Source organism: Bos javanicus, chromosome 5, assembly GCF_032452875.1.
Source record: "Bos javanicus breed banteng chromosome 5, ARS-OSU_banteng_1.0, whole genome shotgun sequence".
Taxonomy (NCBI): Eukaryota; Metazoa; Chordata; class Mammalia; order Artiodactyla; family Bovidae; genus Bos; species Bos javanicus.
The window spans coordinates 43589676-43605928 of record NC_083872.1 but is presented as its reverse complement, the minus strand read 5'-3'; the positions used below and the strand labels follow the sequence as shown (position 1 = coordinate 43605928).

The 16253-nt window shown below is 42.1% G+C and overlaps 1 protein-coding gene and 1 pseudogene across 4 annotated transcripts in view; one reads left to right on the top strand and one right to left on the bottom strand.

Annotated features, from left to right (window-relative positions):
- The first annotated feature begins 7629 nt into the window (after positions 1–7629).
- KCNMB4 (potassium calcium-activated channel subfamily M regulatory beta subunit 4) overlaps positions 7630–16253 on the top strand; it is a 109438-nt gene continuing 100814 nt past the window's right edge. For 2 of the 4 annotated variants that reach the window (XM_061416485.1, XM_061416486.1), the window contains exon 1: positions 7630–8581. In XM_061416485.1, coding sequence (XP_061272469.1) covers positions 7630–8581 — 952 coding nt within the window. The remainder of the gene's footprint in view (positions 8582–16253) is intronic. The other 2 variants (XM_061416487.1, XM_061416488.1) reach the window with 2 other exon arrangements.
- On the bottom strand, positions 13475–15216 carry LOC133247537 (protein Mdm4-like; annotated as a pseudogene).

The following is a 16253-nucleotide window of genomic DNA, read 5'->3' as shown; positions in this document are numbered from 1 at the left end:
GCCAAAATCTTTTTGCAGTGATAGTGCTCATTAATGAACAGCAATGTCCTCTGTCCCAGAAGTGTTTGTCAGCAGGAAAACAGGGAAAAGAAAGGTTTAGACTTTTGTTTCCAACCTCCAGTTATCTATTTTTCTTAGCATTATGGTTTAGTTTTCTAAACCATATCAAAAGAGAATACTGAAGAAATTTAAGAATAGCCTAAGAAAAAAGGGCCTAAGGACATGACAGTTGTCTTCCCATATCTTAAATTTGTAAGGCAGATTATCATTTGTGAGACAGACTGTCTAACCTGTGTAACACCAGAGGGCAGAATAAGGATATTTACATGGATGTTATGGCAAGGTAGATTTCAACTTAGAAGAAAATACACCATAAATGTTTTAAATGTCCAAAAATCAAATGAATAGCATTAGGAGTTAATGACTTTTTCATCACTGGAAGTGTCCAAGCAAAAGCAAGGAAGCTGCTATTAGAAGTATTGGGTGATTCCCTGCATTAAGAGGAAGATAGACTTTTCTTCTGGGGCTTCTCTGATAGCTCAGTTGGTAAAGAATCTGCCTGCTATGCAGGTGACCGAAATTTGATTCCTGGGTCAGGAAGATCCTCTGCAGGAGGGATAGGCTACCCACTCCAGTATTCTTGGGCTTCCCTGATGGCTCAGCTGGTAAAGAATCCGCCTACAATACAGGAAACCTGGGTTCAAACCCTGGGCTGGGAAGATCCACTGGAGAAGGGAACAGCTACCCACTCCAGTATTCTGGCCTGGAGAATTCCACAGACTGTATAGTCCGTGGGGTGGCAAAGAATCGGACACGACTGAGGACCTTTCATTCACTCGGGCTTTTCTTCTACCCTAAAATGATTTAATGATTTGTGTTAACATCTCGTTCCCTGTGTTTACTTCTACAGTAATAGAAGCTTTGAATAGCTTGAATTTAGTTCTGACAAGTCTCTCTGAAACCTGAATACTACACTTAATCTCCCTCTCCTGCATAACACAGTACTACTGATATTTGCTATGCATCTAAAAATGAGCTGTTTTCAACACAAGTGTTTCAGAGTAAAATTAAACAGGAGGACCAGATTAAGTCATCAACTCCTGCATTCTCTACCCACTGCCTTCCCGCCACCACCGCTTCATAGTCAGGTTTCACAATATGGGTTTTGATCAAGGCTAACCATACTTGAATATAAGTATATAAGCACATTTTAAATCCACTTGTATCACCTACACTTCTTTTGTATTGAATACAATAATTCCTTAGCAATGGTGTAGTACAGTAGAAGGGATTTCCCTTGTAGCTCAGCTGGTAAAGAATCTGCCTGCTACACAGGAGACCCACATTCGATCCCTGGGTGGGAAAGATCCCCTGGAGAAAGAAATGGCAACCCACTCCAGTATTCTTGCCTGGATAATCCCACAGACAGAGGAGCCTGGCGGGCTACAGTCCATGGGGTCACAAGAGTTGCATGTGACTTACTGACTAAACCACCTCCAGTAGAGGAAAAAAAGAATGGGCCATGTAATATGCCATAATAAACACATGCACAATTTTGGAAAAGGTATTTAATTTTGTTCCTCTTCATCTCATGGTAAGATTAAATTAGAGCATTTGCTTATAGTTGGTGTTCAGTAGATGTTGGTCCATTTCTCCAAAGACAGACACTCCCCCTGTTAGTCATGGTACTAGGAGGCACTTTCCATATTTTGGAATTATTAAATGACTTTTTAACAGAACTGGGAACTGTTAAGAGAATAATACCTAAGTTTTCAAAGAACATGGGAATAACAAAATCAACTTGGAATAAAAGTCATGAAATGCTCCAGTCTGAAACATCAGTTACGTCAATCTATTTATTCTTAATGTTAAGACCAAAACTTCTTAGCTTCTTGCTTTCTAATTTCAAAGCTGATTTCCCTTTTACTACATTTGTATTTATATACATAGATGTTCACTTCCATTAACATGAAAGACTGACAGGTGGCAAGAATTTAGGAAATCCAACCAGCACTTCCAGTACAGTATTATGAATTTACTAATATGAAGTGATTATCTGTGCTTTTTGCTTTTCTTTTTCAGTTGCAAAGATAGAGGCTGTATACAAATAAATTTGAACTTTGAAAAAATATTTTTAAAAATTATTTACTATTTAAAACAAAATGCAAAGTCTTTGGGAGCTTTTTTTCCTACTTAATATTTAACTAGGTAATATTTAAGATCCGTTCCTGTTCTAGCATGATTATAACTATCTAAAAATAGTAAGTCATGTTCTCAATAATAATTATGTGCAATATCATAGGTAAAGTTTATAGACAGGAAAAAATAAAAGCAATTAGAAAAGACAGTGGCCACAGGAAATTTATTTAGAATGTAAAATTCTGACGCTAATAGCAAATATTTTACTTTCACAATGAAGCACGGCAAGAAAGTTAATATTAGCAAGCTGGAAACGATTTATTACAGCTTTAAGCATTTTTAAAGTTAGGACCAAACAGAAAGAAAACTTAATTTTCTGTGACAATAACAAAATCTAAATTTACATAACTAAAGGAAAAAGTTTGATAAATTTTTTCTATATATTTTTTGTTTTTGGATCACTCGTGCTTTCATTCATATTTACTCTTCTCGAATTGCAAATGTCTAAAACCTATGCAGCATGTGAATTTTAATGAGAAAAGGTGATGACACAATATTAATTTTCTCCCCTATATTTTAGCTATCCAAGTGTGTAGTTTCAGTGTGAAAAACTTCACAATGTGCAAATTTTGAAAATCACATGTAAACATTTTCCCAACATATTCCAAATTCACTATTCCTAGCCCTACTTATGATCATTCTTTTTACATTTTAATAAAGGTATATATACATATGAAATTGTATATTGCAACTTTAACATCAGTCACAGGACTTCTTGAGGAATATTGATCTTGAGAACAAACTATAAATAACAATGGTTTTAATGTCCTTGTTTAGATACGTTTTATTTTTTCTTTTAAAAAGAACTTCATCAAGGCTTGACCATGATTCTCCTGAAAACATTGCTGTAAACAAAGAAGTACATGAAGTAAGTTAGTCTGGTCCTGAGTACTGCAGTCTTAATCTCAATTTTAATTGGTGGACAACTATGCAAAGAAAAGACTAGTTTTTCCTTTTCCTGTGTTGCCTCTGCCCTCCACAGGAAACAAGATGCTCAGTGGCCTCAGAGCTCAGAATCTCTGACGTCCTAAGTGTTCTTACTACTATCCTAACTTAAGAGAGTTGATGGTGACCTGTTTTCAGAAACTGAGGGGCTGACATATCCAACCTTTCTTGGAAATGTGAAAAGGCAGCCCCAGTTCAAATAAATGAAACTGGTAACACACAGCATTCCATTAAGGATAAAATAGAAGTATGGAAAGTCTTTTTGATATGTTTGACTTTTAGTAAGAAACACATGAAATAATGAAAGGTTCAGAAGAGAAGCAAGCTAATTTAAATAAGAATTAAGAGGAGTAAGTTCAGCTCAGTCGCTCAGTCGTGTCCAACTCTTTGCGACCCCATGGACTGCAGCACCCCTGTCCATTACCAACTCCCGGAGCTTACTCAAACTCATGTCCATCGCATCCGTGATGCCATCCGACCATCTCATCTTCTGTCATCCCCTTCTCCTCCTGCCTTTAATCTTTCCCAGCATCAGGGTCTTTTCCAGTGAGTCAGTTCTTCACATCAGGTGGCCAAAGTTTTGAAGTTTCAGCTTCAGCATCAGTCCTTCTAATGAATATTCAGGACTGATTTCCTTTAGGATGGACTGGTTGGATCTCCTTGCAGTCCAAGGGACTCTCAAGAGTCTTCTCAAACACCACAGTTAAAAAGCATCAATTCTTCAGCGCTCAGCTTTCATTAGAGTCCAACTCTCACATCCATACATGACTACTGGAAAAACCATAGCTTTGACTAGATGGACCTTTGTTGGTAAAGTAATGTCTCTGCTTTTTAATATGCTGTCTAGTTTGGTCACTCCAGTACTCTTGCCTGGAAAATCCCATGTACGGAGGAGCCTGGTAGGCTGCAGTCCATAGGGTTGCTAAGAGTCGGACACGACTGAGCGACTTCCCTTTCACTTTTCACTTTCATGCATTGGAGAAGGAAATGGCAACCCACTTCAGTATTCTTGCCTAGAGAATCCCAGGAATGGGGGAGCCTGGTGGGCTGCCATCTATGGGGTCGTACAGAGTCGGACACGACTGAAGCAACTTAGCAGCCGCAGCTAGTTTGGTCATAGCTTTTCTTCCAAGGAGCAAGAGTCTTTTTCATGGCTGCAGTCACCATCTCCAGTGATTTTGGAGCCCTAGAAAATAAAATCTCTCACTGTTTCCATTATTTCCCCATCTATTTGCCATGAAGTGATGGGACCAGATACCATGATTTTAGTTTTTTCAATGTTGAGTTTTAAGCCAGCTTTTTCACTCTCCTCTTTCACTTTCATCAAGAGGCTCTTTAGTTCTTCGCTTTCTGCCATAAGGGTCGTGTCATCTGAATATCTGAGGTTATTGATATTTCTCTGGAAAATCTTGATTCCAGCTTGTGCTTCATCTAGCCTGGCATTTCACATGATGTACTCTGCATGTAAGTTAAATAAGCAGTGTGACAATATACAGCCTTGACGTACTCCTTTCCCAATTTGGAATCAGTCTGTTGTTCCATGTCCAGTTCTAACTGTTGCTTCCTGACCTGCATATAGGTTTCTCATGAGGCAGGTCAGGTGGTCTGGTATTTCTATCTCTTGAAAAATTTTCCACCATTTGTTGTGATCCACACAGTCAAAGGCTTTGGCATGGTCAATAAAGCAAAAGTAGATGTTTTTCTGGAACTCTCTTGCTTTTTGGATGATCCAGCAGATGTTGGCAATTTGATCTCTGGTTCCTCTGCCTTTTTGAAACTTAGCTTGAACATCTGGAAGGTCACAGTTCATTCACTGTTGAAGCCTGGCTTGGAGAATTTTTAGCATTACTTTACTAGCGTGTGAGATGAGTGCAATTGTTTGGTAGTTTGAACATTCTTTGGCATTGCTTTTCTTTGGGATTGGAACTTTTGGGATTGAAAACTGACCTTTTCCAGTCCTGTGGCCACTGCTGAGTTTTCCAGATTTGCTGGCATATTGAGTGCAGCACTTTCACAGCATCATCTTTTTGGATTTGAAATAGCTCAGCTGGCATTCCATCACTTCTACTAGCTTTGTTCATAGTGATGCTTCCTAAGGCCCACTTGACTTTGCATTCCAGGATGTCTGGCTCTAGGTGCTTGATCATACCATTGTGGTTATTTGGGTCATGAAGATCTTTTCTGTATAGTTCTGTGTATTCTTGCCACCTCTTCTTAATATCTTCTGCTTCTGTTAGGTCCATACCGTTTCTGTCCTTTATTGTGCTCATCTCTGCATGAAATGTAGATGCCGTGTGGGGCCACCCAAGATGGACGGGTCATGGCCAAAAGTTCTGACAAGTGGTTCACTGGAGAAAGGAATGCCAACCCCCTTCAGTATTCTTGCCTTGAGAATCCCATGAACAGTATGAAAAGGCAACAAAGCATGAAAAAAGGAATAAAGAGCAGAAGGCTAGATGGCAATAGTTTCTTCAAATACTTTTAGAATAATCATAAAGAAGGAAAGTGACTAAATGCAAAACTTGAAAAAAATGAATTTAAAAGCCTTTAAGAATTTAGGTTAAAATAAGAATATTTTCTGTTGTTTGTTCTCTAGATTTACTTGGAAGACCATCTTGCCTCAGTTTTGAGGCAAAGGTTACATTCACACAACTCTCTGAGCTCTAGAATCATTGAAAAGTGAATCGTATTCATTATTTTTAAACAACCCCATCCCTGTTTTACGAACAGCTATAGGAATTAATTCTGCCTCAAGGTTTAGTTGCTCACCACCACATCAGAGCTATGAGATCCAAAAAATCTAATCTGTTCACTACTGCCTCAGATCCTAGATTGGCTTTAGCCTTCTTGAAAAGGAAAATATTTATAACCTACTGTAGGAAAGAGATTCCCACTGAAAATCTGTAATCTTAGGTTAATATGCTTCCACTAATAAACTCACTTTTCCTTTCAGGTAGTGTGTGTAATCACTAACAATTGTCTTCATGCCAACCGAAAGGGAAGAAAATAATACAAAATAGTCTCTCAAAACTTGAAAGGTATTAAAGTACAAAGAGTCTTCCTGACTTGGAAAATTTCCAAACCCTGCATCTTCTTAATTTATTCAGAAAAACACTTGGGGTCTTCCTATAATTGAACTTGCTTTTACCCCTTGCTTGGAAATACAACATAAAAGAGTGCTTCAAAGTAACAGATCAGGACCTCAGTTGAAAAGTACTATACCAGTAAACCAACATTTGAAATCCAAGAAAGAGAAGTCAAGAATTCTTTGATTCGGTGTTTCCATATTCATCAGGAATGGAATATGAATATATGACTGAATTTAATTAAGAGTATATTCATTTGGGATTTGCAAGTCAAGAAAAAGACATGTTTATATGTTTTGCCAAGTGAATACTCTGATGCTTCAAAATGTAGGTCGAAATAGTTCTCCAAGTCTGATATTTTGATAGCAGTGTGATTTTAAAAAGATAACCTTTTTAAAGGTCAAGAAAAGAACAAAGACTGAGGTATGCACAGGCGAGGTGGGGAAGGGGTTATGGAAGGAACAGCAGAAAGAATTAGGAGAGCAGGACGCAGCTCTAGAAACGGTACCTGTCCCAGAGTGGGTCGGCACGCCGCTGTCGCCTCGCACAGCGCTCCTGGAAAGCTCATCTACAAATTCCGAGATGGGCCAACGGTGACAAGACTACTGAGGGAGCCAGAACAGAGAGGATTCTGCTTTCGGTTTGGAGCGAGAAGACGGCCCTGATGGGGAACATGGTGTCTCCTTCCAGGGCTGTAAGCCTCTGCACTCGCTCCCTTGGGTCCCTACTCAGTCAGCCCCAGCCTTGGGCACATAGAGTTGGGGTCGGCCCGGCCGCCCGAAGACCTGCGTTGCAGCGTGGTCCACCCAGGACCCAGGAAGCGAGTTTCCTGGGTCGGGGCGGGGGTGGGGGTGGGGGTCTCAGGCTCCTGCCCCCCCACGCGCGCTGCCTCCACCGCAAACTCCGTCTGACTCAGCCTGTTTCACTTCTGACCTGCTGCCCTCCATCCTCGGCTGGGGCCGGCGAGGTGGGCGGTGTGGGGGGTGGGGGTGATCGTGGGTGCTCCAGGGCAGTTGGGAGCGCCGGGACCGTGAAGCCGGACCGTTACCGCGCTCGCCCGAGGGGAGGGGGCGATGGCAGGTAACGCCTCCTGCCCTGAGGCGCACGCGCCTGCCCCAAGCGTGGGAACCGGCGGCCCGGGTCTCTCTGGGGCACACGCCCGGGCGCACGCCGCTCGCCCCGGGGGCTTCCATCCCTGTCCGCCTGGTGCCGGCGGCCAGTCTCCCCGAGAGCGCACGCCTCCCGGCCGCTGGCTTGCCGCTGGCTGACCAGTCCCCCTTTGGAGTTCAAAATTCCCGCCGCTCCACTTGAACGACACCATCTCCCTCGTTTGTTTTTTTGTTTTGTTTTTTAAACTTTCACTTCGTTAAGTTATATTGATCCTAACCTCTTATCGCGGATGTCCCTCCCAGGGGAATGTAACGAGAATCCCCGGCGCCAGCGCCGCGATCCCCAGCGCCTGCCCGCCCCTCGCCCACGGGAAACGCCCCGGGGCGGGGCGGGAGGACCCGTGTCGGCGGCGGGTGGGGCACGGCGGAGCTGCCTCCCGCGCGGGGGAGCCCCGGGGCTCGCCTCAGCCCTGCAGCTTCTGCCCTCGGGGCAGCTGCCAGGCGAGTCCGCGGAGCGGCGGCCGGCGGGCGATGGAGACTGGGAGCCACCGGGCGAGAGGAGGCGGGGTGGGGGAGGCGGGGAAAGCGCGGGGGCGGAGGCTGGCAGGGGGCGCTGGAGGCAGGAGCCGCCCGTGCACTCCTCGCGCCCGAGGGTGCAGGAGGCTCTGAAACCTCGGCCGCGCTGCGAGCCTCTGGGGCTCGGGCGGCGGCGGGGAGGTGGAGGGGGGCCGCTGCCGCCTCCGGGGGGCGTCGCCGGCCTCGGCCCCTTTGTTCTCGCGCGCTCCCCCTGGCCGCCCACTCCCCTGCTGTCGTGCGGCGGCGGCTCCTCCCGCCGAGGCAGTCGGGCTCAGCGCCGGGGGCGGGAGGGGGCGGGGGGAGCGCGCCCGCCGCCGGGAGTGGGGGGCGATGGCGAAGCTCCGGGTGGCTTACGAGTACACGGAAGCCGAGGACAAGAGCATCCGGCTCGGCTTGTTTCTCATCATCTCCGGCGTCGTGTCGCTCTTTATCTTCGGCTTCTGCTGGCTCAGTCCCGCGCTGCAGGATCTGCAAGCCACGGCGGCCAACTGCACGGTGCTGTCGGTGCAGCAGATCGGCGAGGTGTTCGAGTGCACCTTCACCTGTGGCGCCGACTGCAGGGGCACCTCGCAGTACCCCTGCGTCCAGGTCTACGTGAACAACTCCGAGTCCAACTCCAGGGCGCTGCTGCACAGCGACGAGCACCAGCTCCTGACCAACCCCAAGGTAAGGACGCCCCGGGAGGATTGCCTCGCTTCTACGGAGATGCTGAGGTTTGGGGGAGCATCAGTGTTAAACCCTGCGCGGGGTGGCTCGGAGTATGCAAACGTTACCAGGAGGCGACAAGGTGTCGCGGACTATGCTTAAACCGGGAGTAAGTACACCGGGGAACCCGGGGGCCCCCGGTCCTTCAGGAGGGTTTGTGTGCGGCGACCCGTTGGTACCCGGAGGCTTTCCTTACACACCTGTCTTGCCTGGTCTCAGATTTTGAGGCCTTGGCCCAGCTTCGGTTCGGGCCCTACCGGACGGGCTTTGCAGAAATGCGAGGAGCCGAAAGTTAACTTTTTCTCAGATTAAATCCAGTGCGTAGCGGGGATACCACCAACTCCGGCGCATGGTCAAGGTCCGAGCTCCCATTGGCCGCATCCAGAACTCACCTTGGGAGATTGCAGGGGGTCCTTTAGCCTTTTGGGAGGTGTTAGAGGTTTCCCTACCTTTTCACTCTAGACAGATGTTTTTAACTTGGGGTACAAAAATGAGCTTTCGTGGGTCGACAAACGACGTGGAATCAAATGCGAAATTCTGTGGAGATCCATCTTGGGCGGGTTCTGTGGACTCCTAGTTGTCACGAAATAGATTTTCAGAAGGGTCTAGAGGAAGCCTAGGTTCTCCGTGTGTCTAAGAACAATTGGGAGCCATCTGGGGAACGGTAAAACTTTCTGAAAATAGAAAAACCTCCGTGAAATGTACCGAATATGCCTGCCTTGGCAACTTTTTCCATTCTCGCAAGCAAAAAAGAAAAAAAAAGAAAAAAAAACAAAAAAACCTGGTTAGGACTCGAGGGATGGAAAGCAGAGAAAGGGAGGCTCAGAAGACCGTTCCCAGTGGAGGAAAAACTTATAAAAAGCACTGTCCTCAGTCTGTGAACTAGTTGAGCTTTGTAGTACACCTGCTTTTGCAAGAAGTCTTTTCTTTCTTTTGTTTTTTCTTCTCTTGGCCTTTTTTTACTCTTCTGATTACTTCGCTATCAAAGAAAATGTATGTATCTTCTTTAAAGTTACTGACATCCTCCCAGTTTGTTAGAGCAGTGCTTGAAGATCAAGAAAACTGTCCAAAAGGGAATGAGTCTTGTGTACACAGGAAAACTTTTGTTACATGTGACAGGATATAATTATAACAATCCAAAAGAAGAATCCTAGATCAATATTTTTAAAGTATTTAAAGTAAGCTTATCATTTCTCTGCAGCAAAACTCCTGTTCTTGTCTCCTAAATAGTTAATTCTTGAATTTGGAAAAAATTTTTAAGAGAATTCCTTTTTTAAAAAAAAAAAAAAAAAAAAGAATGAATTCTCTTAAAAAAAAAAAAAAGATGCTCTTGCTGACAAAGGAAGAGTATCTTAAAAATGAAGATAATAGATGAGTAGTAAGTATAGAAATACAGAATTTAGAGTATAAACTTCAAAGTCTCGAAGAAGCAATCAGATCTCAAAGACAGATGTTTTAAGTTAGGCAGCTCAATGCTCAGGAATTTCGAAACAAATTGCAAGGCATTAGGAACGTCACTTTTTTTTTTTTTTTTAAGATTAAGCCATTAATATAAAAGAAAGGTGTGGAGCAGTAGTGATTTAGAAATGATATGGTAGTTTAGCATTTAGAAGGTGTTATAATTGGTGAAACATTGCGATTAGTTTAAGCTTATGGTTCAGGCAGTAATAAATTACATATACATATTCCACTAAGTGGCTAATACCTAATCAAGACATTGAGAAGACAAAATTTACTACACAAAGAATGCTTCACAGTTTCCAGGTAATTTTGTAGAATTTGGCTGAAAAAGTAAATTGGGATCATTAGGACATAGATTTCTAAATCACTTGGAAAGAGTGGTAATGGCTTATATGTAATCCTAAGATTTTATCTCTTTTTGTTGCAAATAAACAGTTTCCTTCCCGTGCCAGTTTGGATCCTGGCAACGATTACTTTGAAGAAATATCTGAACAAAATAAGATTTTTTTAAAGTAAAGCATTAAAGAAATGACAGAACTGGAGAAAGATACATTAATGTTACAGAAAATGATGAACAGCATCCCATTCGATTTAGTCAAGGTTTCCTCAGCCAAAGCAGTATGTATCTCTTTATCCAAATTATGATTGCACTGGACCATTTATAGAACATTAGACATGTTCTTTTGCAGTCACCTTTCCACTTTTGAGCAATGAAATGCTCAATTTGGAAATTCTGGTAAGCAATTAGTGATGGAAAAATTCAGTGTAACCAAAATATTGTGCCAGAGCCCATCACACAAGCAGAATGTTTCCACAGTGCCCTTGCAGTTAAGCAGTACCCACCACCAAGTGCTGTTGCATCTTGGCTACCCAGAACTTACCTCTTTATTGAAGGCCTGGGTTCCCCAGCCATTCTCTTTGCAGAATGTCTAGATTCCCTACAGTGTATTGGATCCTGATCACCTCCAACCTTCTCTGCTTTATGACGCACTGCCGCAAGAAGCCATTTGGGAGATCTCTTCTTAGAAAAAGAGAACAAGGGCTTTCTCCTTTCCCATGAGTTTACTACGTTAGTTATAGTAAAAAGCAGGGAAGGGGAAAGAATAATGCAAATATATAACTTCTTATGCTGCAGACTACTAAAGAGGTAGTGTGAATAAATTTGACCTTTGACTAATAATTTCTTTAAAATATCTTTAAGTCCTATTCAACTTATGTTTTGAAATGTATCCTTGTTTCCAAAACAGAAACTATATCCAGTCATGTAATGTAGTTCAGTTCAGTTGCTCAGTCGTGTCCAACTCTTCACGACCCCATGGACTGCAGCATGCCAGGCTTTCCTGTCCACCACCAATTCCCGGAGCTTACTCAAACTCATGTCCATTATGTCCATGATCCATCCAACCGTCTCATCCTCTGTCGTACCCTTCTCCTCCCGCCTTCAGTGTTTCCCAGCATCAGGGTCTCTTCCAGTGAGTCAGTTCTTCACATCAGGTGGCCAAAGTTTTGGAGTTTCAGTTTCAGCATCAGTCCTTCTAATGAATATTCAGAACTGATTTCCTTTAGGATGGACTGGTTGGATCTCCTTGCAGTCCAAGGGACTCTCGTGGGTCTTCTCCAATGCCACAGTTAAAAAGCATCAATTCTTCGGCGCTTAGCTTTCTTTATAGTCCAACTCTCACATCAAAACATAACTACTAGAAAAACCATAGCTTAGACTAGATGGACATTTGTTGGCAAAGTAATGTCTCTGCTTTTTAATATGCTGTTGAGGTTGGTCATAGCTTTTCTTCCAAGGAGCAAGTGTCTTTTATTTTTTAACCATTTATCATTTCTTTATTATTATTATTATTTTTACTTTACAATATTGTATTGGTTTTGCCATACATCAACATGAATCCGCCACAGGTATACACGTGTTCCCCTTCCTTACCCTCCTCCCACCTCCCTCCAGCAAGTGTGTTTTAATTTCATGGCTACAGTCACCATCTGCAGTGATTTCAGAGCCCAATAAAATAAAGTCTTTCACTGTTTCCATTGTTTCCCCATCTATTTGCCATGAAGTAATGGGACTGGATGCCATGATCTTAATTTTCTAAATGTTCAATTTTAAGCCAACTTTTTCACGCTCCTCTTTCACTTTCATCAAGAGGTTCTTTAGTTCTTCTTTGCTTTCTGCCATAAGGGTGGTGTCATCTGCATATCTGATGTTATAGATATTTCTCCTGGCAATCTTGATTCCAGCTTGTGCTTCATCCAGCCCAGCAATTCGCATGATGTACTCTGCATATAAGTTAAATAAGCAGGGTGACAATATACAGCCTTGACATACTCCTTTCCCAATTTGGAACCAGTCTGTTGTTCCATGTCCAGTTCTAACTGTTGCTTCTTGACCTGCATACAGATTTCTCAGGAGGCAGGTCAGGTGGTCTGGTGTTCCCATCTCTTGAAGAATTTTCCACAGTTTGTTGTGATGCCCACAGTCAAAGGGCTTTGGCATAGTCAATAAAGTAGAAATAGATGTTTTTCTGGAACTCTCTTGCTTTTTCAATGATCCAATGGATGTAGGCAGTTTGATCTCTGGTTCCTTCAAGTAATGTAGTACTTCATGTACTATAGTACTCAAGTCAGTTATCCTAATTATCAAGTCAAGTCCTAATTATCCACAGGGCAGTGATCTGCTCTTTGAGTTGAACATTGCAAAAAAAAAATCTAAATTTGGGGTCAGCTTCCTCTGACTACGGTTCTTATCACTGAATTATCTCTTTGTGACTAGCTGTTGTGTACACAAAGGGCTTTGGTTCTCAACCATGGCAATTCATTAGAATCACTGGGGGAATTTTATTTTATTTTTTCAGCAGAAGGGAACACTTTATTGACTTTATTGTTTGCTAACTACACCTCAATTTTTAAAATGTGCAAAAAGTCATATGTACTTTTTCAAAATTGTTTTTTGAGGTATGTTAGCAAAAATGTTGGATATCACTGTTCTAGGCTCTTTACAATAATAATCGTTTCTCTGAACCACACAACATAATCTACTTTATACATTAATTACTTATGCTTTTTCATTGATAGCTCTAATATCTTTCTAATAGCCATCTTGGATTTTGATGCCCAAGAACATTCCCTACCAGAAAAGAACAGTAAGAAATTAAATTAAATAAAAATGAGTGTATTTCTATTTGTACTGCTCCCTCCCAAATCCTCATCTTCGAAGACAGAATGATTAACTTCTCTTTTAATGTTAATAGTCTCCAAATTGATAATCTAGTTCTAAAGAACTTATTCTCAAATTCTATAAGTTTATAGGTAAAAATGTCCTAGAACATAAAAGGACATGAATAAATTAAAGTATGAAATGGGTCACCCTGCGTAGAGATGCTGAATACTGATATTTGGACACATGACCAGCTCTGTTAATATCTGTCTGTAATTCACTGATTCAGCTATGCTACAAAAACCTTAATAACCAACTGAATCTCTTTCTTGCAAATAGGACAAGAAGCCCCAGCCTTCTTTAGTCTTCTGGCACAATGAAAACAAGTGACAAGATGGCCTGTCCTCCTGTGAATAATGTTCCCGTTTTGTGGTATTTTCTCACACAGATTACATGGCTTCAGAAGATTCTGGCAATCCTCCATGTTTTCTGTATCTTTTCTCTGTTCAAAAAGGTTATCTGATTGTTCTCCCATGCTTGACATGGTCTCTTGGCTTTCAGAACTATGAGCCAAATCCAAGAATTCCACCGAGTTGCAAGGATCAAAATGTTTCAAGCTTTTTTCCTTTTGTATGTATCTTTAGGTCTAACAACTGGAGCTGATACAGTTCTTCTGCAGTCAGGGACATCAATTCCTTCCCTTTCTTGCTTTTCAGGTATGGCAGTGATATTAGATGTGGAGAGAGAATGGGTTAACTTAGAATAATCTGAATACCAATCCTTCCTCAAGGCCCAGCAACGAAAACAGTACCTCTTGCTTGGAGAGTTAAATTTCTTGCACTCAGTACACTGCCACTCATCCTCAGAGGTAACTTCTATATCAGTATCGTCACTTATGGATTTAGGGTCCTCAAGGTCATCATTTTTTCCCACTTAAATCACCTTTTTGTCTCTCACTTTCCCTACTTCTTCACTTGTCTGTTCAGGATCAGCAGCTTTAAGTTTTATTCCAACACCAAATTGCTCTGACACTGACTCATTCAAAAATCACAAGTCATCTGTGGTGTCTGAAACAATGGCAGTACCTGTATCCTGATTTGTCTGTAAATCAGTTGAGCCATTACTTCTAGGTGTATAGTTATTTCTCAAGTTTCCTAAAAACCGCCAAGGCAAGCCAGCTACATCCCACTCCTCAAACCTGAGGTCCAGTCTTGATGTCTCTTCTTGAGTTAAATTTGCTACCAAGTCTTCATCTTCTCTAGAATTTCTGCATTTATACCGTGAGGTAGGCAGCGTGGGAATATTGCCTTCTTCAGTTCTTTTCCTGGAATTGGAAATTTCTCTACACTTTGCTTCAGTTGGTCTTGACTTGGAATATCCATACTGTGCTCCTGTGCGATAGCGAGAGTCTGAGCAGCATCCGTAGTAGCAGTAGCTAATGTGACAAGATTCTTTCTTAGCATATCATAGAGAGAGCTCTTTAACAGTGAACATTGCACCTTGTGCACCTGCTGCTTGCAAAATCTTCAAAAGAGGCAGTTTTGGTCGTACCTGATTGGTTTGCTCTGGAGAGATCCTGCAAGCACTGTCAGATGCTGAACACTGGGCAGAGGTGGAAAATGATGTCATTTTGGCAGTGAAGTGATGTGCAGTCTGCTCACTGCCGTTCCATGAGTCGCTTTCCGCCAAGCCCGGCGGGTGTGGGGGCATCAATGAACTGTCCCTAAGGTCTTAGCAGCATTTTGAAATGGCGAGTAGTCTGGGGGAACTTTAAAAAGAAGTTCGGATGCCTGCGTCCAGCCTTTAGAGATTCACACTTGGTCTTGGATGTGTCCTGGGCATTGGTAATTTTAAAAAAGTTCTACAAGTAATTCTAGTCTATAGACGGAGTGAAAATAAACACTGGCTTAGAAAATGTCTTCATCTGTTGTTCAAGAAAAGTAAAAAAAGAACCCAAAGGATTCATCATGATTAATATTTGTGTGTTTAGATTAAAAGATGGTACTGATGCTACTGAATATAGAGAGTTGTTATGAAAGGAAGGACTCAAATTCTGAAGGAAAAGAAGAGAATCCTTTAAAATTAGTTTAATGTAAATGAAATGAACTTACGGAGTTCCAAACATTTGCCTTTGCCTCATTGTAGACATTGGATGGCCAAGAAAAGATGAATTATTAAAACTGGCCTCTTGAGAGATCAGAGAAAGTAGGTGATTAGAGGCTGTATGTTTTATTTTTGAGTTTTCTTTCTCTGATAAGAAAAACCTAAAAAGAGAGGACAAATGTCTATTTCTAAGAAATCAGTACTACTAAAAACCTAAGAGAAATGCATTGAAGAGAAGAAAAACTTAGAACAGAACTGGAAGAGGCTTCAGGCTTTAAGAATATCCCCTGAAATTGGATGTAATTAACTATAGGCCTTTGTGGCTTAGTCACCTTCTTGGTACCCTTCTCATCCATTCTAGTGTGCCCCTTCCCCCAACACACACACTCCCTGTATAGACAGTAAGGCCTGCTGGGGTTAATTTCCGAGCTCCACTCTTGAGTCAAATGTTCAACGTGATATACTTTGTGGTCTAGGGAGTCCATCATATCAAAGTTAATAAAAGGCTAATCTGAATTGTGACAACTTATCTGTAGCCTTTATTTCTCCATGAAAAAGTGGCTTACTGTGGTTGTTTTTTCTCTGGTGATAATATGAAGTAATATTGGGGATGTACATCAAATTTAAGTTCACAAATACTTCTTTAGCATCTATTATGATCAAAGAACTGGGCAAGAAATGGGAAGGTGTACAAAGATGAGTTCATTTAACAAATATTTATTAAATGCCTGCTTAGGTTCTAGGTGTGTTTCTAGGTTTTAGGACTGGAATAGAGATCAAAAGAAGATTTCTGAAGCTTACATTTCGGTGGAGTGACTGACAAGAAATCAATTCATAATGTACTGTCATGTAATGATGGATGGGCAAAGAAATTTAAGCAGCATAAAGGTACAGAAAGTTATGGAAGGA